At 35.3% G+C, this 22298-nt stretch overlaps 1 protein-coding gene and 1 long non-coding RNA gene across 13 annotated transcripts in view; one reads left to right on the plus strand and one right to left on the minus strand.

The window, feature by feature from the left end:
• The window catches only part of TNC (tenascin C), a 109767-nt gene that overhangs the window by 10110 nt on the left and 77359 nt on the right, over window positions 1–22298 (minus strand). For 5 of the 8 annotated variants that reach the window (XM_031954190.1, XM_031954185.1, XM_031954182.1 and 2 more), the window contains 8 exons: window positions 20392–20664; window positions 14448–14720; window positions 12937–13209; window positions 9827–9949; window positions 7993–8136; window positions 6776–6895; window positions 5278–5421; window positions 3401–3531 (listed from right to left, as the gene is read on the minus strand). In XM_031954190.1, coding sequence (XP_031810050.1) covers window positions 3401–3531; window positions 5278–5421; window positions 6776–6895; window positions 7993–8136; window positions 9827–9949; window positions 12937–13209; window positions 14448–14720; window positions 20392–20664 — 1481 coding nt within the window. The remainder of the gene's footprint in view (window positions 1–3400; window positions 3532–5277; window positions 5422–6775; window positions 6896–7992; window positions 8137–9826; window positions 9950–12936; window positions 13210–14447; window positions 14721–20391; window positions 20665–22298) is intronic. The other 3 variants (XM_031954184.1, XM_031954186.1, XM_031954188.1) reach the window with 3 other exon arrangements.
• The window catches only part of LOC116421729, a 62635-nt gene that overhangs the window by 9674 nt on the left and 30663 nt on the right, over window positions 1–22298 (plus strand). For 3 of the 5 annotated variants that reach the window (XR_004232228.1, XR_004232227.1, XR_004232225.1), the window contains exon 3: window positions 4669–4864. This is a non-coding gene — a long non-coding RNA (uncharacterized LOC116421729). Of the gene's footprint in view, window positions 1–4668; window positions 4865–13204; window positions 16849–22298 lie in introns of those variants that run through there. The other 2 variants (XR_004232229.1, XR_004232226.1) reach the window with 2 other exon arrangements.

The raw sequence follows: 22298 nt of genomic DNA on the forward strand, positions 1-22298 counted from the left end.
AGAGGAAACTTCATCCATCAATGCAGATTTCACCAACCTACATATTCAATCACTTCCCACAATTTCTTGCACTGGTCTTTTGTCCCCATTCATACAGTCAGTACCATCTTTTAGGCTCTCATCATCTCTTGTCTGGACTAAATTTAATAGCTTTCTAATTAATTGATTGTCCCATTGCCACTATCCCTCTTTTCTGTTCCGTTTTTCACAGAATCTCCCCAGCTATCTTTTACTGAAATATCTCTAATGACTTCAAAAAAATCTTGGAGACCCAAGATGTGAAATGTAGTGGAAAGAGCAGTAGATTTAGAGTCAAGAGATTTGGCAACTAATTGAATATTATTACATTTCTACCACAGAAAGGGGTTTTGAAAGATGAAATGAATTAACATGTATGAGGTGCTTTGAAAAATGGAAAGGATTATGCAAATGTAAAGAGCTTTTTTGCATTAACAAATAAGCTTTTATTAAAACAACATATTTATTAAGCACTTCCTGTGTGCAATCTATCATCTGTGTCTATATCTGTCTATATGTCTACCTACGTATCAATTTGCAAAGTATGAGAAGACAACATCTCAGAGGTAAAATCCTAAATCAAATACAGCTTACTTTTTACTGATACTATAAATTATTCCCTTATGAAATTGTTTTGTTGGCTAGCTAGATAAACACTCTTAGCTGGCTAGATACTTCAGGAATGTTGCTGTTGATAATGTACTAGAAGGAAAATGAATACTTAGCCCACTTCATTCATATTATTTTAATGTTTTTTTTTTCCTGTGATAATTAGCCATATCTAAACAAATGCCAGTGAATGAATGACTATTGGCTTAAGTGCTAATGAATAACTTAATATAGCTCTAAAGACACCTTCAAGAAGTAAATTATCAGCTTGATCTTTTCCTTCTCTTTCCTACCTCCCCAACCAAAAATTAAAAAAAAATCTCAAGGGATTTTCTTATTAATACTGTGAAACTTCTCTGAAAAAAACACCCTACACTTTTCATTTATTATTCATTCATTCATTTATTCATCTACCATTTATTAAGCACCAAGTCTGTGCTGGGTGTTGGGAAGATTAAAAATAAATAGGGAAGACAAGGCCTCTACTATTGTGTATCTTAGTTTAGAATTTAGTAGTGATGAGACAAATAGAGATAGATAACTATACTATGAAATATATGAAACATGCATTATAGTGCATGTCATACATCATAGCATCCCCTTTTTCAGTCTTTAAAAATCATATTCATTGACCTTTTCAGTTATACAGAAATGAGACTAACACTATAGTTCTCCTTTGTGTATTATTTTTTAAAATAGGATTTGCAACATTATATATATCCGTGATAGAGGAGGAATGAATAGTAAATGTTCCTGGCCATTTAATATCTATGAACTTTCTGAGTCCTTCATGTCTGTTACCTTGAAACTATATGAACAAACTGCTATCATGTCTTACTGTATTCATTACATTGTAACCAGATAATTATTTATCAGTTGCCCATAGCTGCTTTAGGAAAAGCTTCTCAAAGCAGTTTAGGGGCAGGTTGTTATTAGGATAATGGACAAATGAAAAAAAAATGACTATCATCCTTTTCACATGGCTTTATTTAATAAAGAGCTTGAAAACCTTCTCAAGATGTATTATCTTATATAGCTTAGGATGATTCTGATTTTCTTACTGTAGCTACATCTCCACAAAGAAGAAAATTAGATATGACAATGAAAAGATTCTTGGCAGGTATAAGTGATTTGCAGCATATAACCCACTGATGACCTTTCTGCAAGAAAAGGCATCATCAAAGACATGTTTGATTGGAAAAGGGGGTGGCTTGGCAAGAGAAATAACAGATGGACAGGTTTAACCAAAGGAAGACTACTAGAGAACCCTGAGTAAATTATCCAAGGATGTCACAAAAAAAACATGGACAAAAATTACACAGAAAACAAAGGTGTAGGTGGATGGGTTGTGTATAGATGGGGTGATATACACATATGACAGCACAGATCCAGTGACTAATTACTGTAAGAAAAGATATAGGATATTGCCACTTCCCTGGTTTATCCTGAGACTTATCTAATTATATCATACCTTCTCTAGTTATGAAGTTTCAAGGAAAATTATGATTTTTTTTGCCTTAAAGATAATTACCTGCTTTCCCTCTATATTTAAAAATATATTTTGTATGTCAGTGACACATTTTTAAAACATCTTATAATGTAAACATTCATTTCTGTAAAGAGGCATAAAAAGAAATATTTTTCTCTCCTCAATGAAATATAAAGTGTCCAAGAGGGACCACCAGATTCAAAAGGGGCTCCAGACCCAGACTTGAATAAAATAAAAAGAACACTAAACTTGGAGTCGAGACTTGAATTTGAGACCTAATTCTAACATTTATTGATTATAAGGCCCTTGAATCAGTCATTTTTCAATTGTCTCTGATTCTGCATGACTCCATTTGGGCTTTGGCAAAAATATTGAGGTGATTTGCCATTTCTTTCTCTAGCTTATTTTACACATGAGGAAACTGAGGCGAACAGGGTTAAGTGATTTGCCCAGGATCACACACAGCTGGTAATTGTTTGAGGCCATGTTTGAACTCATGAAAATAAGTTTTCTAAGCCTAGAAGCTCTATTATACCATTTCTGCCCTCATATGGTACTTGACAAGTTCCTTAATTTTCTGAGTACCACTTAGGAGAAAACAGTTCTCAGTATGGGCTTAACACTGCTTGTATCACCTCCTTCAAAGTATGGTATTGATGACGGTGATGATATTAACTAGCATTTACATAGCTCTATAATGTACCAACCAAGATGCTAAATACAAATATTAATTCATTTTACCCTTACAGCTACCTTAGGAGGTAGTTGCTATTATCATTTCCATTTTGTAGTTGAAGAAACTGAGTCAGACAGAGTTTAAGTGACTTGACTAAACTAGCATTTTTGGCTGTATTCAATTTCAGGTCTTCTTGGCTCCAGGCCTCACACACTGTCCACTAATCTTGCTTCCTCAAGATAGAAAAGTACCATTTTTACCTATTGTTCTTTAGAAAGATGATATTGTTACATAATAATAACTGACATTTTATACAGTTTTAAGGTTTGCAAACTGTTTTACATATAATACATTATTTGATCCTTACCGCAAGTCTATGAAATAGGCATTATTCTTATTATTTCCATTTTATAGATAAAGAAACTGAGGATGAGAGAGTTTACCTAGGAAGTATCTGAGAAAAAATTTAAACCCATCTTTTTTACTCCAAGTACAATACTCTATTCACTATATCAGTTACTTGCTTATTTCTCTTTCACATATGAGATAATATGAAGGCCAAATAATGTTACTGACAAGTTAGTCAATAAATTCAAACAAAATTGTACCTTGATTGTTCCATCCACAGATTCATAGATGAGGAGATAACCAGTTATAGGCGCACGAGGGGCCCTCCATTTTAACAGTGCCGTTTCTGATTGAACTTCAGTTGCCATCAAATCTCTTGGAGAATCTAGATCTAGAAAAGTCAAGATATTTAATAACAAAGGAAGTAGAATGCTGTCGTAGAATGTTCTTGGGCTAGGAACCTGGAGATTTTCATTGTCTGTTTTACTCCCTTACTAACTCACTATATTACGTCACTCAAAGTCTTTCTCTATGTGGACTTCAGTTTGTCCCCCTTGTAAGATGATAGAATTTAAAAACATGATTTTAAATATCCCTTTACATGGTCATACATTCTATGACAAATATAAAATTTGCATGTGATGATTCCCAAAGGGGGCCAATGGCAAGGAATATGGCAAATTACTGGGTAAACTGGGTAGACAGGAAGGCTGAGGACATTTGAATCTTGCCAATGATCCATGATAAGGTTATGACTTATCCAGATGGTAAGATCCAAGGTGAATGGGTAATTTTTGCTTACAAGAGTTCTCAAAAATGGCTTCATAGGTAAATTGAATGAGCTATCTGAGTAGTTTATATTTCTGTACTTATTCACAGACTCTTGAATTCTTCCTGACTTATACAACTCCTCTATTGGGCAAGATAAAGGCTATCCTAAATCCAGGGAAAAAAAGATAAAATAAAATAAATCGACTCTGACTAGAAATAATTCTGTAGAATTTCTACAGAATTTCTAGTGGTAATTATAGTAAACTTAATCTTAAAGTGAAGCTTGTCTATCTACTGTAAAATGTTAGGATACTAGAGAGCCAGAAGTGACCTTAGAAATTATCTGATCATTTGTTTTTTTCTGACCCTTAACCTTACAAAGGTTAAGAACTTGATAGGGAGAAATAAATGATATGAAATCCATCCAATCAGATGGGCCAGTGTCACATGTCTAATCTTTGTGGCTTTGATTAATATCCAGTATCCAATATTGAAAAGAAGAATTTATAGGGGGATCACATGATTTAAACTCCCTCTTGCAAAAATGTATAGAATAAAAGAATCTTGGATCATGAGAATTGGAAGGGATCTTAGATACTGTCTTGTGTAAATCCCTTGATTTTGCAAATGTAAAAACTGAATTGAATCTCAGAGAAGGAATGAATGTGTTCAATGACTTACAGAGAGTTTGTGGTAGAGCCAGGATTATCTGAGTTCCATAAATTCATTTAACAACCATAAGTTTTATTCTTTTCAGACAGTCTATGAAACTTTGAAATAATTGGTCTTGGAGAGAGAGAGAGATCTTAGGAGGAGTGTGCTGATGGAGGCATGAATTAAAATTTCATGGAGCTTCACTACACTTGCTACTGGTGTAACCATAGATATCTAACAACATCTGAACCTTAGTTTTTCTCATCTGTAAAATGGAGACTTGGTCTTTGGTGAAAAGGGTAAGTAGAAACTGGTGTTTGCACTTACTTCTGGGATATCATTGGTCACCATTTCTATTAAAGTCCACAAAAAGATTGTAATGTGTAAGTCTAATGGGCAACCTGGGAAAATTTGTTTGCAAAAATCCCTTAAAATGTTTTCTTGCATATAATGTAAGTTTTCAAAATGCTGGTTTTAGTGTCAAAGTGGGCTGCTTTTCTGCTTAAACAGCTTTCTATTTATAAAGTTTTCCTACATTGAGAGAAAACAAGGTTATTTCTCAGTTAAAAGATGAATGGCCTCATAGTGTATTTTTTTAAAGTCTTTATAGAATAGGCATTGATGGTTTCTGTTGTTGCTGGTATGTGCAGTTTTACATTGGATGTAAAGAAGGACTTGGCCTTTAGGCAAAACTGTTGACATTGATTAGTACCTGTTGTGAAACGAGTGGTGATTATGGAACTTTTCTGGGGCCCCTTCTCTGCAAAGATCCTTAGCGTGTACTCTGTTGCAGGCTCAAGGTCATTCAAAGCATATTCCACTGTGTTCCCAGATACCGTTTGAGTCACTTCTGGCACTAAACATCAAAGACATGAATAAGGACAGTTAAAGTGCAGTTTGAGACATTAACTATATTGGAAAGCAGAAAACTCAGCTCCTTCAGAGATGAAAACCTTTAGTGACCCTCTGGGGAAATTCAATTTGATTTCTGAAGGGGCTCATATGCCTAGATTTCTCTCAAGTCTGATACAAAGGGTTTATCATAATGAAATTGGATTTTTCTGGGCATGAAATCAGAAGATGAATTTGGGGACAGACAATGCTTTCCACATGTTACAGACCTGAGTAGCTGTTTAATCAGGCTAACTTAAAAAAAAAAAAAGAGAAAAGAGAGAAAGAGAAATGCAAAACCTTCCAAAAAGATTTCCTGGTTGGTAAGTCCACTACACTGCCTTCTTGCACTATTTTCTGCCTTCTTCCATGAGCCAGTTCTCTCACCTTCCTTAATTACAAACCCTTTCAAATAGTTTACCACTATTAAGTCAATGCATTAAGTGGAAGGATTAAAAATGCCTCCTGGAGAAGATGCAGTCAGAGTATTTCCCTTCATCTTTTCTGCCCAAGATATAGTCCCATGAAAACCAAACCAAAATGATATAGATAAGCATTAGAAATATATCTTTGTTCCTTGCCCCTCTAATTTTCTTTAAGTTCATCATGATTTATTTTGGGTCTTGGTTCTAGGAATCAATGTTGATTCTGTTAGTTTGGATTTCTGGGAATATAAGTAAATATCCTAGAGATTTAGACAAATCTCCTTTTTGCTGCTTGCACGGGTCATTCTTTTTAGTAGTTGCAAAGAGGAACAATAATAATAAAAATTATTGCAAAATCAAAACTTGCTGCTGCTGTTTTCTTCTGGGGAATCCATGTGCAGCTGCAGTGTATTTTGATCTCAGATCAGCTTGAATCTGTGGGCAATCTTCTTGTCTTCCACACTTCCTTTGCTGGAGACAATTGATATCCAGAAAGTTGTTTTCTTCCAAGCAATCCCTTCACTTTGATGAAGTGAATGGAAATCTCTAGCTTATCTCTAATTTTCCAAACTTTCCAATTCTGCTTTTTTACCTAGATGGAATGCTAATTCTCCTAATGAAATCACTTGATGAAACCACAATATTCTCCTGCTTTGCTTAACAACAAGAAGAGGTATATGGGTAAACTATTCTTATATTTTGATGGCCTCAGCTAGGATTATTGAAAAAAAAAAAGACCTGGAAGCAAAATTACTGACCTATTAAATTGAGTTTTCTGAATTCCTGTTCTTTCCTAAATATGTTAGTGAAAAGAAGAAATTTCTGGTGGGATGGGAGAATTAAGTTTTAAGTGCCATAGAAAGAAGGCAGAGAAACTTTAATATATGACATTACCTTTGTCCCCAGTGTAGGAGATGACATAACTATCCACAGTAGCTATGGCTGGCTGCCACATGGCCAGGGCTTCAGAGTCAGTGATATTAGCTGCCATCAAACCGGATGGGCCATCCAGAGCTGAAGAGAAAGAGGCAGTTGTGTCAGAGACAACAAATAGAGAGCTATGGTCTTTATTTCCTTGTTTTCCAAATAAAAGGCTAAACTTCTCTATTGCTCTTTCTGGCTCTAGTATTCTCTGTCCTAAGATTCCTTCCAACCCTAATATCCAAGTTCTCACATTTTAATAGCAATATTTATATTGCACTTTAAGGTTTACTAAACACTTGATATTTACCATCACTTTTGCTCCATACAACATTCCTGTGAGGCAGGTGTTATTATTACCTTAATTTGAAATAAGAGGGAACTGTCAATATTTAATAGTAGTCAATAATATATAGTAAGTGCCTGCTGTATCGCAGGTAAATCTAAATTTCTAAATTAAGAGGGTTACAAATACTTTTTATTTGTATAGTCCCTGCCAACATAGAAAATGAAGCTGAAAAGGTCAGGGAGAGGGGCAAGTGAGAGGCCTTTAGAAATTAAGTGACCTACCCAGAATGATATAGCTACTAAGTGTCTGAGGCAGAATTTGAATTTATGTCTTCTTGACTCCAAATATGGCATTCTATCCACGATTCCTGAAGACAGCTAGGAAGGCCTGGTGTTAGGAAGACCTGAGTTCAAATCTACCCTCAGATTCTTAGTAGCCATGTGACCTTGGGCAAAATACTTTTTCTCTCTGTTTCAGTTTCCTCAACTCTCAAATGGGAATGATAATAGCACCTACCTTTATAAGGTTGTTGTAGGGCCTAAATGAAATATTATTTCTAAAGTGCTTAGCAAAGTACTTGCTAAATGTATGAGCCCTTCTATTCCTTCTAGCTGCCTTCTAGATTCTCCTGTGCTAGCTATGGTCCTAAAAGCACCCTATATTTTTTGTTCCTTTTCGTGAGCTTGCTATTTTATGGAATATTAATGTTGCAGTGAAATTTTGAGCATCTTCTACAGTATGTTGTATATAGTAGGTACCTAATATCACTTGTTAAAATTTAAGGGCAGTCAAATGTTAGGGAATGAAAGATGTATTGGTTTGCAAATACCCTCTGAGAGGATATTGATATGAGACAATACTGTCAAAAAAAAAACTTTTATCTTGATGAAATGGTACCAACCTGTTGTAAGAGTTCCTGTCACAGGCTCACTTTCCTCAAAGCCCTTGATTGAAATGATACTGACAAGATATTCCACTCCAGGCATCAATCTCACCAGCCCAGTCTGAGTCTTGCTTCCATCCACTGTTATCACTGAAGGTGTTCCTGGAACACAGCAAAAGAAATAGGCATCAGGTGAGGTCTGGATGAAGCTGGAATCTCTGGCAACCTTGTAAAGTAGTTATCCACACACATCTGAATATGTGAACACATGCATACACATAGACTGAAATGGAACTATACATTTAAAAAAAATTATTTCCTGAAGATATCATTTGCTCCCAGTTTCCCAGATAAGTATTAGTTTCTTAAAGTGTTTTTTCCGCTCCACTGGGACAAATGCCAAAAAACTTAGGTTGAAGAGAAAAAATAATTACAACAAACTTAAAATGTCAAGTCTTTTTTCAGAGGTAGGTTGGCATGTGGTACAGTTTATTTTTTTTTCTGAGAATGTTTCCCAAACTATGTCTGTTATATATTCTATCCACCAAACATGTTACAGGATCCTTAACCAAATGAAATAACATATGTAAAGAACTTTGTAGATCTTCAAATGCTATATAAAGGTAAACTATTTTAGCTATTATTAACACAGGAATTGTAATTCTGTTGATACTATTAAGACATTTTACAGGAGAAGAGAATGATTTTATTTGGCATCTTGTTCTACTTCTAATCAACAATACTGAGAATTTTGCAGCACTCCATTTCTATGGGCCTATTTTGTATACATGGATATAATATTAGCAAGTGGAGGAGGGTCCATGATAAGGTCTGCAGATGTTTTTTCCAGGAACAAAGGCATTTTGGGGTATAGGGCCATATGGGGTTACACTGTAAAAAAAAAAAGTAGAATTATTCTTTCATGGATGGTCCTGTGAGGTCATAGATACCTGGTTCTTAATGGACTAAGTAGCAAAGACTTTTCTACTTTTAGGGAAGACCTGAAGGAGTCTATGCATTGATAGAAATACAGTTTCCTCAGATTAGGGGCCTTTAGGGAGAACAGTCTTATAATTAATACCAAAGCCTTTGTCTTAAAAGTTTTAAACTCCTGAAATAGTGTCATGAATGGAAGTCTACAATATCTTAAACCTGTACAATACATGAGGTTTGTTGAATGAGTTTAAAATTTTAAAAAAAATTTTTAAATTAAATTTTAAATTTTTATTTTTTAAATTTTAAATTAAATGACTTTTAAAGGTACCATCATCAACCCTTGCCTTTCCTTTGTCTCTCTCCTGACTCAGGGCTGCCCAGACTCCATACAGGAGGAGCTGATGGGAAGAGGGAAATTCCTGCTCATACCACTTGTATGTTAACTTGTAGTTACCAAATCTTGGCATTTGCCTAAGATCTTCTGAGATTTACTATCTCCCATGTTCTTCCTTCCTCTAGACCCACAAATACTGAATATCTGCTAATGTACCCTGGACCTTGCTATCTGCCCTGTACCTGGATTCTCATATTTGTTGTTTCTCCCAATTAGAACATAAACTCCTTGAAAACAAGGATTATCTTGCTTTTTTTTAAACTTGTATCCCTAGTGCTTGGCACATAGTAAGTTTCAATAAGTGCTTTTCATTCATTCTTCCATGCTGACATTCTAAGATTCTAGAGTTTACCAAAATCATTTTATATATTAGCTCTTTCAGAGTTAATCTCAAAAAAGGATGACTTTTCTTCTCTTTGCTACAGATGAAGAACAATAAATCCAAAACTATTAGCTTCTTTTACTGATTCACCGCAAATTTCCAAGGTTTCCCAATTCTTTTTCTTTGCCTCAGACTCTTACCTCCTGAAACAGGGACATATGTGATCCGGAAACTCTCCACTTGTGAAGTAGGTGCTGTCCAACTAACAGTGGCAGAGTTTTCAGTGATGTCGGAGAAGGAGATTTCTTTTGGTGATCCCATGGCTGCAAAAGAGAGCACAATAGCAAATGAAAAAAAATTGAAACTCTGCTTGATTATCAGTCTGTTATTTTTCCTATGAAGGCAGCCATTCTTGGCTTTTTATTCTGAGAAAGTGAAACATAGATTTTTGTCCATGTTGAGTCCTGCAGATGCAAAATTCTTTGATCTGAAAATAGAATTAGCATTTTATCAAAATCATGATTCCTTAGTTACAACATAATGTTTGTTTTTTATTCAGTAAGAATGAATTCCATCATTATGTCATACATCCAAGGAAAAGAGGAAGATGTCAGAATTTATGGGAACATCTGGGAATCCAGAAGGTAATACGAACACACTCAGAACTTGAGCTGGAAAAAGAAGGGGTACAGAAGTGATTCTCTCTCATCTTGTGAACTCTCTCTCTTTCTTTTCCTTCCTTCTCTCATCTTATAAACTATCTGTACTTGGATGGGCACAGAAAGTTATTCTCAAGAATTATGAAGTTAGGGAAACTTGTGTTTGTCCCCACTTCATCACAAACTCTTCCCTCTAAGATTACGCCCTTCTTTTTCCAGCTCAAGTTGGATACAGTACAGATAGTTCATAAGATGAAAGGGGGGAAGGGAGAGAGAGGGAGAAAGATGAGGCAACACAAAACAAGAAAGGAATAAAGATGAGGAAGAGGGAAAATTAACATTATACCTTAGACTGTTTCTGACATTATCTCACCTCCTCTTCTTGCCAATACATGCACATACACATACTCTGGCTATGAAGCTTATGCACATTTATGGGTTCCACAGAGACAAATCAAATTGATCTTTCTAAATTCAAGGTTCTGCTTTCCTTTGAGAAAAAATCTCAGTAAGGCCTCTCTCTCTTTGAAAACAAACAACTGAGATAAAAATAACAATCAAAAAATAAACTTGAAAATGTCCTGTTTATAAATTAGGGTCAAAATCATGGTATGGTCTTTGATCTGGCATCTTTTTTATGGGGGTTGGGGTTGGGAAACAAGAACTGGGAATGAAACTTCTTTAAAAGGTTTTGGAAGGCCCAGTCTTGGAGGAAAGGATGTCTTTCATGATTGTCTAAACATCATCAGAATAACCTTACAGCATTATGTAAACATGATTTTTTCCTTTGCAAAGTCCATTCCATACTTAATCACATCATATCATGTAAATATTAGCAATATTCCCATTTTACATAAGAGGAAATGAAGTTCAGATGAGCTTAAGGGATATGCCTACAAATACCCCATCCAATAAATGTAAGAGTCAAGATTTGAATTCATATTTTCTAATGAATTCATGTTTTCTAACTCAGAATCCAGTACCTGTTCTCTCTCCCATGCTGCTTTTTTTTTTTTTTTTTTGGCTTCACCAAAGTATTCACAGCAGTTCTGCATTTCATTCATTCTCACAAACATATGGTCACCAGACAGGACTTAACTTTTCCGTAGTGAACTCTTGAGAGATTTTTGGAAATTCCTATCAGAATATAAAATCTTGGAGGCAGGAGCTATTTAAATTATTTCTACTTCCAATACAGTGACTTGCACATAGTAGATTCTTTATATTTATGGAAATAAATCCAACAGAAGAGATCATAGATTTAGAAAGAGAATGGATTATCAACTAGTTCAGCTTACTCATTTTACAGATGAAGAAACTGAGGCCCAGACAGGTTAAAAACATTTGTCTAAGGTCACACAAGTAGGGAACAACAGCTTGTTAATTTCATAATGAATCAAGACTCTAATCTTTTCAGGTAAAGTTGTAATCCTCAAAGGAGGTCCCTCTGAAAAATTTTCCTTTGCCTTTTTGTTCTGTGATTCATAGATTAAAACATCCTTTCTTTGGGATCTCTTATGAGTCGTTTATTAAGTTGGGCTTTTAAAAGTAGTCTTATTTTAGCAAGAGATGAGAAAAAATCAGCCATAATGTCATTCTTCTAAATCTCTCTGAGGTTAGAAGAAAAAAAAGAAGCCACAACTCTTATCTATGTACCATAAATATCTTGTGAGTCAGTCAAGGTGTGCAGTGAATCACTCTGTATTTTGTTATAAATCTTTTCCCTTTCAAAAGAATTGGTGGAGTAAGATTTAAAATGACTGAGTTGAAAGGCAAAGGGCTAGATTTGAACCTGAGCAATTATTTCATCTCTCTAAGCCTCTGTTCCTTCATTTGTAAAAATGAAAGGCTTAGACTTACTTGAACTTTAAAGTTACTTCTGCGTGCAAATCATATGATCCTTTATTTATTATAGTCATAGACTGGGGGAAAAATTGTAGATATGAGTTCAATTAAGAAGCGATGCATGCCCAGGGTACCTTTACTTCATTATCTGAGTATTCACTTAGAAACAAAACAAAACAAAATGACTGCTACCACAGAATTCAAAACGCACAATATGAAACTGTTTATCTTTCTTTCCTCGTAAAACTTTAAAAAATGTGCTTTGTCATCCATTAGTTCTTTTACAACTTGTAACCCTCTGAAAGGGTATTTGTATACCATTAGTAGGGTTCTGGATAATATTGTTCCCATTTCACACAGGAGGAAACTGAGGCCCAGAGAGTGTGAATGAGCAAATTACCTATAGCCTCTAGATGCTTGCCTCAATTTCTTCAACTATTAAATGAAAATAATTATAGCACTTACCTTGCAGGATTAATGTGAGTACTTAGCATCCTTAGTATATAGTAAATTCCATACAAATGTTCATTATTCCCTTCTCCTCTTTCCTTCTAACCCCCCCACCCCCTTCATTTATACCACTATACAAATAATAATCATTGGAATACACAGGGCACCTTTTCCATTAATCCACTACCATGTGATTTAACTGTATAGGAAAAGAAGTAACTACTTCTCCATCCTTCTGCTACCACCTTGAAGTGAAAATCATTAATTAAAAATTAGAATGTGTGGTGTTTATTGTAAATAACAAACCATAAGACATAACATAATTCCCTCCTCTCTTTCTATATTAGCAATAATACCTGTGGTTGCAATGGCATTGATTGGCTGGGATCGCCGTCCACTGATTAATCCATAGAGTTCAATATCATATGCTGTGCCCTCTTTGAGACCTGTTATATCCCTGGTACGCTCATGGGCTGGTATGATTATTTCCAGTGGATCAGCCTGCTTTTTAGTATCCCTGATTTTAAGAACAAAACTGTTGAAGACCCCTTCATCTGCTGTCCAAGATAGACGGAAACCGTCTGGGGTGGCATCTGAAACCAGAAGGTTGTCAACTTCTGGCTCTGCTTCTAGACGGGGGAAAAGAGTAGAAGAGGGAGGAGAGAGAAAGTCATTTTAATGACAAACTGTGCTCTTCTCAGTGGGGATGTCAATATGCAGTGATGCCCCAGATCAGAGATGTGAAAATCTCCTAGTTATCAAAAAAAATTTCTTCAGACAGAAAAAAGTTCCAATAAAGGTAGAATTAGTACAAGTTACTTTATGCATTTGTGAACTTTTTCTATAATTGATGACATTAAACCGCATCTGACACACCATTTCTTTCTTCCATAAATATTAAACATGTTAAAAGCAAGTAACTTATTTGTGTATTCTTTATTTTCCAGAGGCTCTATGTCCATCCTTTGTTAAACATTTCTGATAAAATTCAAATAAAACCATGCTAATGAGCTGTAGAGTGCTATCTATGATCATTTTACTCATCACTATTATTTTGCTAGAGCAAAGTAGTTTTTAGAAGTCCTTTTTCTTTTCACTTTGTTCTAGAGAGTATTTGAAAATCAAGACTCTATCTCTAAAGATGGACAGTCCTTTAGGAGGCAATGCTGAGTTTTTTCCTGGTATTTGTAAGGCACTGCTATCTTTGGACCTAAAACGTTAAGACCAAAGGGCCCATACCTTGACTTCCCTAAAAGGGACACATTTCCTCCTTGGAAAAGATTTGAACTGTGATAATGATTAATTCTATATTTCTCAGGCAAGACCTCTGAATCATCACAAAATTATGGATTTAGTCTGTGTTTAAGAATATCTCCAGTGTGTCAGCTTCTCCCAATAAAAGAATTTTGTATTTCAGTGTCCAGTGATTATTACATTTGAAAATGTAACATTTAATACTTTATAGATGGCAGATATTATTGACAAGCTTTAGAAATACATCCATCAGATATATTTCTTTTGAGAAGGCTGAAATGCATCTGGGGATCAGAAAGGATGATGATGAAATTAATAGAATGTGAAACAGACACTCAGCTGAGAACCTCTAAGGCATTTTTGGAGACAACATGGTAACATTTCGACCTTCTCACATCAGGAATGGAAGATGGAACAGAAGATAATAGAGAATACAAAGGATATATAAATGAACTGGTCCCACCTATGGAATGTAGAGCTATGATAAGGACAGGAATGCAAAAGCCATGGTGATTTGGCATATGGACTGCATGAAATGTCTCCCAAGTGAAAACATGGGGATGGAAGAGAAGACTGAGCAGAGCAAGAGAATGGCTCACTTGAATGGAAATACCTGTAAAAACCACAGCACTCAAGGGCTTTGTTTGGTGCCCTTGGGCCAAGCCGAAAAGCATAACCTCATAACCAATGCCAGTTATGAGGCCTTTAAGCTCCAGTTTCCTCTGGGTTCCTGAAAGTGTGAACTCCTGGGGGTCCAGCAGCTTGCCAGAATCCACCACGATTACTAGAAAGCTGTCAAAGGCATTCTCCAATGCCATCCATGAAACTGTGAACCCATGGGGATTAATGTCGGAAATGGTTAAGCTTTCCAGTAGGGGCAAGGCCTCTGAAAGAAGGGAGGGTTGAAAACAGTACAGATTAGTGTCACAGACTCCACCAAAATAGCCTTAAATCTTCACAAAGGACAATACATGGAAAATCTTAAAAGGTTACCAGATGTCAAGTATTGACACAGTAATTTTTTTCTTGTAGATTATATAAATATCATTTTTAGCATTATTAGGAAAATAATTTTGAATTTATGGACCCCCTAAAAAGATCTTGGAACTACTGCCCTAGGACAGTCTAGGTCATGCTTAATTTGGAGCACTCTGCATTCACTGTTGTATAAAAACACTCAAAAAATAATTCTTAATGCTTAAGATTTAATCCTAAAGGCTTTGACTTAAAGAAAAAGAGTTAAAATACTCTTTCACTTTATAAAGAAGTGTATTGTCATTCTACTCCCCACTTATTTTCTGGAATTGGATCTCCCAAGTTTTTTTTTGAAACACTGGTTGTTTATTTTGAAATATTTTGCATAAAGAGATTTTTAAAAATGTAGTGTTTCTGATAAAGGCTAAGAAGAAACTTATGATATAAACAAAACTTTTCCTTTTCCCTTCATTAACGGAACATTACTTCCTATGGAATCATCTTTGCCCCTTCACTATCATGTAATTTTTCCCTGATAAGCTTGATGTGATTTTTCTCTGTGTGCCCATTTTAAGGGTATTTTTAAAGATCTTGACTGCCTTTATATTTAACACTTGGAGTGGACAATCTAGTAATTTGGTCCTGGATGTACAAACTAGAGATTTTCTGCCTTATTTAATTTTTTTTTTGTTATTCATTCTCCCTGGGAGGTTTGTATGAAGCAACATGTAATGGGAAAGTCTCTTTGATAGAACCTTTGTTCATTAATAATCATCATTTACCCACAACCCCCAGGAATTTTATTCATTACTCATCTTATGTATATGTATATATATCTATATATCTTTGGAAGTCTGAGGTTTAGAAGATTATCTGAGCAATGAATATACACACATACATGCATGTATATCTGATTATATTTTAGAAACTTGTTCTTTTCAATTGTGGGAAAATCATTATGGAATATTTCCATTGTGCAGAACTGTGCTTGGGAGGCCCTTTAAATTTAAATAATGAATCTAAATTTTCCTCAGACAATAAAAAACTTAATGGAACTTTCACAGATACATAATTTAAAACAGGCACTGGGAGGGAATTTGGTTCAGTATGTGTGAATCAGATGATTTTCTTCCCCCTCCTCCTTAACTCTCCACCTCATATTAGTATATGTGAGATTTCTTTTGCCTCTTAGGTATGCTTACTCTAAAGTTGAATATCATCTCGTTCCAAAAATGATGAACAAGAATATTTCCTTTTTAAGAAAAAATTCAGAAAGATAATTCCTAGGAAGTGAATAAGGATACCATAAATAAGGTCTAAGTGACTTATCTATTCTCTAATTCTAACCCTTAATGATCTCTTCTAGTTGTCAATTTTAGAGAGAATGTTTTTCTGTTGTTAAGGGCAAACCAACATCTTTCAGGATTAATTTAGTCTGAACCTACCCTATGCAGAGCCATAAATTTTAGGATTTGTTATTATTTTTCATAAATATTTAAATATATTTATATTGATTATATCATTCTGTTGGCACAGGAGCCAATCTTCCACAAATCAGACTGGGGAAATTTAGTATCCCAATGGAATGCCCAAGAAGTATTTTCCCACAATTGATTTTGAAAAGAGAAATTTCTTCTTCTTAATCACAAGGAAGAGGAGAATCAGGCTAAACAAGTTTAAATAGGTTTTGGATGTTGTATGTACAGTGAATCATGTTGAATTCTGCCTGGAATTAAAATAATGACACTATTTTCTATAAGCTAGAATTACAAATGAAATTCTATGATGTTAAAGACTTTGAAACTAGTAACTGTCATCACAAAGCCATTTAGTGATTTGGTCTGGTCATCAGTCTATATTGTTTCCTAATGTTAATGTCATAGTCAGTATTATCTCTCAATATGTGATGTAATGTGATGTAAGCATGTCACCAGAGATTGTGCTGCTGAAGTTCATACAGAAAGTGAGAATTGCTAACACTGATGACAATCTTTGCAAAGGGGCCAGCACTTGTGGTCCATATGTCAAGGATAATATGGGTAAGATTTAGTTGGCCTACCTGTACCTCTGATTCTGAAGGAAAAGGAACAGGCAGAAAGAGAATATTACTTTGGGAAGGGATAGAAGAATGGTCAATATTGTCATAACATTGAAAAAACAATTTCTTTTCCAGTCTGTGTCATTATAGAAGGCATCTCTAGATTGCATCTATACCTACAGAGCAATAGTATATTGTTTATGAAATGCTGAAGAGTACTATGATTTCCAACTACTAACAGATTTTTACATTGGTGCTCAGGATATAATTTGCCTGCCTTGTGTAGAAAAAATACAAGTTGTAGTTCACCAAACATGATGAAAATGGATTAGATACATACATATATTTATGAATAATACAAATATAATGATATAGAAATATTTAACTATCTGTAGATATATTGTCTAGATAGTGTCTCTCTCACACACACATACACACATGTATATATATATATACAGATAAACAAATTTGTATATTTCATAGTTGTTATTTTTGTCATTCAGTTCACAATTTCAGTTGCATTGTGATTCCCATCTGGGATTTTCTTGGTAAAGATGCTGGAGGGGCATTTGTCATTTTCTTCTCCAGCTTATTTTATAGATGAGGGACTGAGGCAAACAGGGTTAAGACTTGCCTAGGGCCATATAGCTAGGAAGTATCTAAGGCCATATCTAAACTTAGATGAATCTTCCTGACTCTAGGCCTAGCACTCTTATCTACTGTGCCTGCCACCTAAATGTTCCTATTACAAAGTATTACTTTTATACTATACTTTTATAATGAATACTATTCAAGTGCTACTCTGATGCCTTATTAGTAGCATGGATGTGATCCTGGATTCTTCAAGGATAGGCCAGCTTCTATAAAGTTCGGAAGACTTTACACAGAGTCCAGCTCTAGAGTGTATATCTTTTGTGCAAGTACTAGCCTGCCCAGGTTGGGAGATGCTATCATCATGAGGTTAGTAACAGGATAATGTAATTTTGTCCACTACAACCTTTAATATTCCTGCATTAAGATGATGTGTATTGATGGAGAGAATACCCTAACTGAGGAAATCCTAGAGCTCTGGTCATAAAATAAAGGATCTGTTAGTTTATGCCTTTCAAGTCCTTTGTTTTTGATAATCTCTTAAAGACCATGCCCACATTACACATATTCTTTTTCATATTCAGCAATAACTAAAGGAAATTCCATTTTCTTTTAGTGCCTAGCATATACATACACACACACACACACACACACATATATATATATATACACACACATACATGTGCATATAAGTGTATATGTATATACTTATATGAAATAAAAAATTATGTTTTAGACAAAACACCTCTCTTAAGACATCTCAAGAAAAACTACATAAATTAATATCAGGACAACCTTGATTAAAAGAAAAAAAAAGTCATATAGTACGTATTAGAGCTAGAAGGAACCTTAAAGATTACATAGTTTAACTCTCTCATCTTAAAGATAAAAAAAGCAAGGTCCCAGGAAAAGATAAGTGGCTTGTTTAAGATCACCAAGGTAGTTAAGTGTCAGATTTGAATTTTGCTTCTCTGTTATAGATTCACTGTTTAGAAAAACACTATTAAACCACATCCATTGAGGATAATATGAAAACAAAACTCATAAGATATAAATGTGTCATCTGTAATGCCTTTGTATAGCTATGGGCAAAAATGACCTTTAAATTTAAGCCCTAAACTTACAAACTACATTGCTGTCTGATTCCTTGGAAATACTGATCTATGGATGATTCATTTCCCTCTTGCTAGTTTTTCCTTCCTTCATCAGCTCATAGTATGCAGGCTTTTTGAATATCCTATTATATCACGGGGGAATTAATGAGTTATTTCCCATTTGGGATTATGTAGGCCCTCGCCTCCTGGATTTTCATTTATATAACTGTTTGGAAAATGCCAACATTGAATAAATTCCATTTAGATTGTGCTATGGAGAGAAGCAATGAGTAAAATGACACTAGATGCTTGAGGTGATAGAGGAGGTAGTATTGGTCAGGGGTTTGGGGAGGAAATAAAGTTTTAGGTTTAGATAGTGAAATTATTCTTCCAAGTGTCTGGCAAAAGACTATTTTAATTTCAGACAGTGGAATAAGTGAGGACTCTATTTTTCCTACCCCAGCACAAAGTTATCAAGTTTTACAGGACCATTTAATGGCATAACTACTCTATTACCTAGTCATGGAATTATCTTTTGGGAAAATAAAAGATCTGGTCATCAAAGAATATGATTCTTCAAATACCTAAAACAACTACAAACAATTACATGAGGTTCCCCAAAGTACCTTCACCTTCAGAACTCGATATTGTCAAAGTTTCTAGAAATACTACAGAGGAATTACTACCATATTATACCCAAAATAAGATACTTTAAATCATATCTCTATTTTGTCTTTTTTTGAATATCCCTGGGATACCTCAATTAAGAATTTATACTGGAACTTCCTCAAGGTTGCCAAATACAGGCTGATAGAGCCAGCATTTTCAAAATGTAGGCCAGTCTTTTGTCTCTGACCCCAAAGTATCTTATATGTACTCATATTGGTGGAATAGAGTTGGAAAGTGCTCAGAGGTGCAAAGATTTGTCAAAGAGATTCCAGGGGGAAGGGAAGTCAGTTTTCATGCAAGAAAAGAATTATCTTCCATATACTGTATACTTCTACACACTCAGTTCCTCCCAAAACATTCCTTTGCATGCTGCTTACAATCCAGGAAAGACTGATATGATAGAATGGATTGGGTATGGGAGGATGCTACATGCACCATCATACTCTTCAAGATGAAGACTGGTAATTAAGAAAGAATCTGAGACTTAAGAAAGTTACTGATGGATACGAGGCCATGCTTGCTAGAAAAGGAGCAGACTCTCTGGCCAACACACATACTCCCTTATTGAATAGTTAAATATACAAAGGTCAGGCAAAGAGAAGTCTTGGTCACAGCATTAGCCCAACTGGCTCAGTCCATGCAGTTGGTGGTTTTGTTGTGTATGTTTTCTTAGCATGCCATGTGAAATCCCAGTCTGTGATCCAAAGGCCTAGTAGAGAAATGACATTATCCCAGCTGAGAAATCAGAATGACATGCATGCATCTTCTTTGTGTATGAGATTCGCAACATATTACCATGATTAGAAAGACCACAGGCAGATGAAGATGTACTGGAAGGATTATGAAGAATATTCAAAATCAGATGCAAGGATGTTTGAGAACTGGGGCAAGTCAGGTTAATTGCTCCCAAATGCAAAGAGCCTCTCCAGATGTGTGCACAGTTAGGAAACAGAGGTTGCCAGTGGATTTTCTTAATTCCTGGGTCACTTAAAGCCTTTCTTGGGAATTTTGCTTATTTGCTTTCAAAGTACCCTTTGACTAAGTCTGACAGACCTTCATATTTTTTTTCCTACTTTTCCTAAACAGAATAGGGCAAGTGGGTCATGGATTATTTTTTTGGGAACTGTATCCAAGAGAAGGTCAACAGATAGCAAAGAAAAAACAAGAGAGAATCCAGTAAAGTAAAATACCTGTGGTTGCCTGGGCCATCAGGGTCTGACCATTCTGCCCGTCAATCAGCCCATGAAGTTGGACAGTGTAATTAGTGGAAGCTCTAAGGTCCGTGATTACAGAGCTTCTCAAGGCCCCAGGCACTGTGTAGACCACAGAATCCAGAGGGAGGTCAGAATTCCTAACTTCTAAAATAAAATTATCAAAGACAGCCTCCTGAGCCTTCCACGAGAGGGATACACTGCCCGAGGTAATGTCTGAGACAGTGAGATGGCTAAGAAGAGGTTCGGCTACTATAGAAAAGGAGAAAAAAATGGAAAAATATGTGAATTAAAGCACCACCATGAGATCTAAGTTCTAAACACAAAGACTAAATCCATAAAACTGCATTTTTTTTCCCTCAGAAGGAAAAAATCAACCTTTGTTGAAAAATTTTAGGATTGAATAACAAATATGAATTATAGATAATTCTCATGTTTTTATGAGTTTTAAGATGGTATTTTTCTTTCAGAATAAAATGCCATTAACCATTTATTGGGAGTAGAAGACTACCCATAGAACACTGTAACTTTCTGTCCTTTCTCACTGTCTCCAAGAATGCTGGTAGGAAGGATGTTATCTCAAGACCTCCTGGGCCATTCCATTTGATGAGAAATGTAGCATGCCTTTGAATCCCCAGTAACAAAATGCCAATGCACACAGGACTTACTTAAATCAAGTAAGGGCTTTTGAGTTAAAAGCATTGGCCCATGTAGTCAATTGAAATGGCTCAAGGACAAGTGTTAACATCCATGTTTTATGATTAAAGAAATTGATTCTCAGGTAAGTTCAGTGACCTGTCAAAGATCACTGAGCTGTTCACATGGTATTGGAATTAAAATTTAAATACAGGTTTTATGACTCCAAATCCAGCAATCTTTTCATAATATACCATGTGTCTCCATATATGGATGAGAATTTTAGTTTCATTTTAAAGATTAAAATATTAGCACATGCCCTTTCTATTCATTGAGAAAAATTCTACTTTATGACTACCATATACTGAAATATTAATATCTAGACCATGGTAATTTTAAGGTTGTACATTTTCCATTATGTCCCATCATGTGGTTTTGCCAGGAGGAATATTCTGCAGAACTTCACTTTACTATTGGTAGGAGAAAAAAAAAAAAGTAATAGTCGCGTGAGGTTCACATCCCAATCCTGATTCATCAGAACCTAATCAGGGTTTAAAACTTAACCACTTACTCTCTCTATTGGGTAAAGGAACAAAATGAGGTAGTTAGAGGGTGGCTAAAGCCCAGTCATATAAGTACAAAATCCTGTAAATTAGAACGGGGAGAGAGAATAGTTAGATGCAGAGGTAGGTACATAAAGCTATTATAATTGTTACACTTATGACTTCAATATGGATACCAAGTATTATCCCAGAGAGGTAGACAATAAAGTCGGCATTGGAGAAAAGCCTGAGATATGAGCAGTCCAAGTGCCAGAGATATTGTATTCCAGAGGCTCCAGCAACCTATTATAAGCAACAGTTTTAATGGTAAATGTCTCAAAAGCCCCGTCTGTTGTTGTCCAGTAGTGATCAAAACTAGTAGGAGTAATGCTGGAAACATTTAACCCCCCAGTTTCCTGTTTCTTTGCTAGAGAGGGAAGGAAAAAGTGGGTTTTTTTTTTGGGAGGGAAGCTTTTCAATTAAGCACTCCATCTTAGAGTCATTTGGGTCCTGATGCCAAGCTTGGCTAAAAAATAGCTGCAAGTGAAATAAGGGAATCTAAATCGTTTATTATGTTACCCCTGAAAATAATGAGAAAGGTGGATGAGAAAAAAATCAGAATGCATGAAAGATAGACATAGCAGCATTCCATGCTTTGTGCAATATTAGGTCTTGCTATATAATAAAATTCAGGGAAATGGAGAATAC

This window comes from Sarcophilus harrisii, chromosome 2 (assembly GCF_902635505.1).
Source record: "Sarcophilus harrisii chromosome 2, mSarHar1.11, whole genome shotgun sequence".
NCBI classification, from domain to species: domain Eukaryota; kingdom Metazoa; phylum Chordata; class Mammalia; order Dasyuromorphia; family Dasyuridae; genus Sarcophilus; species Sarcophilus harrisii.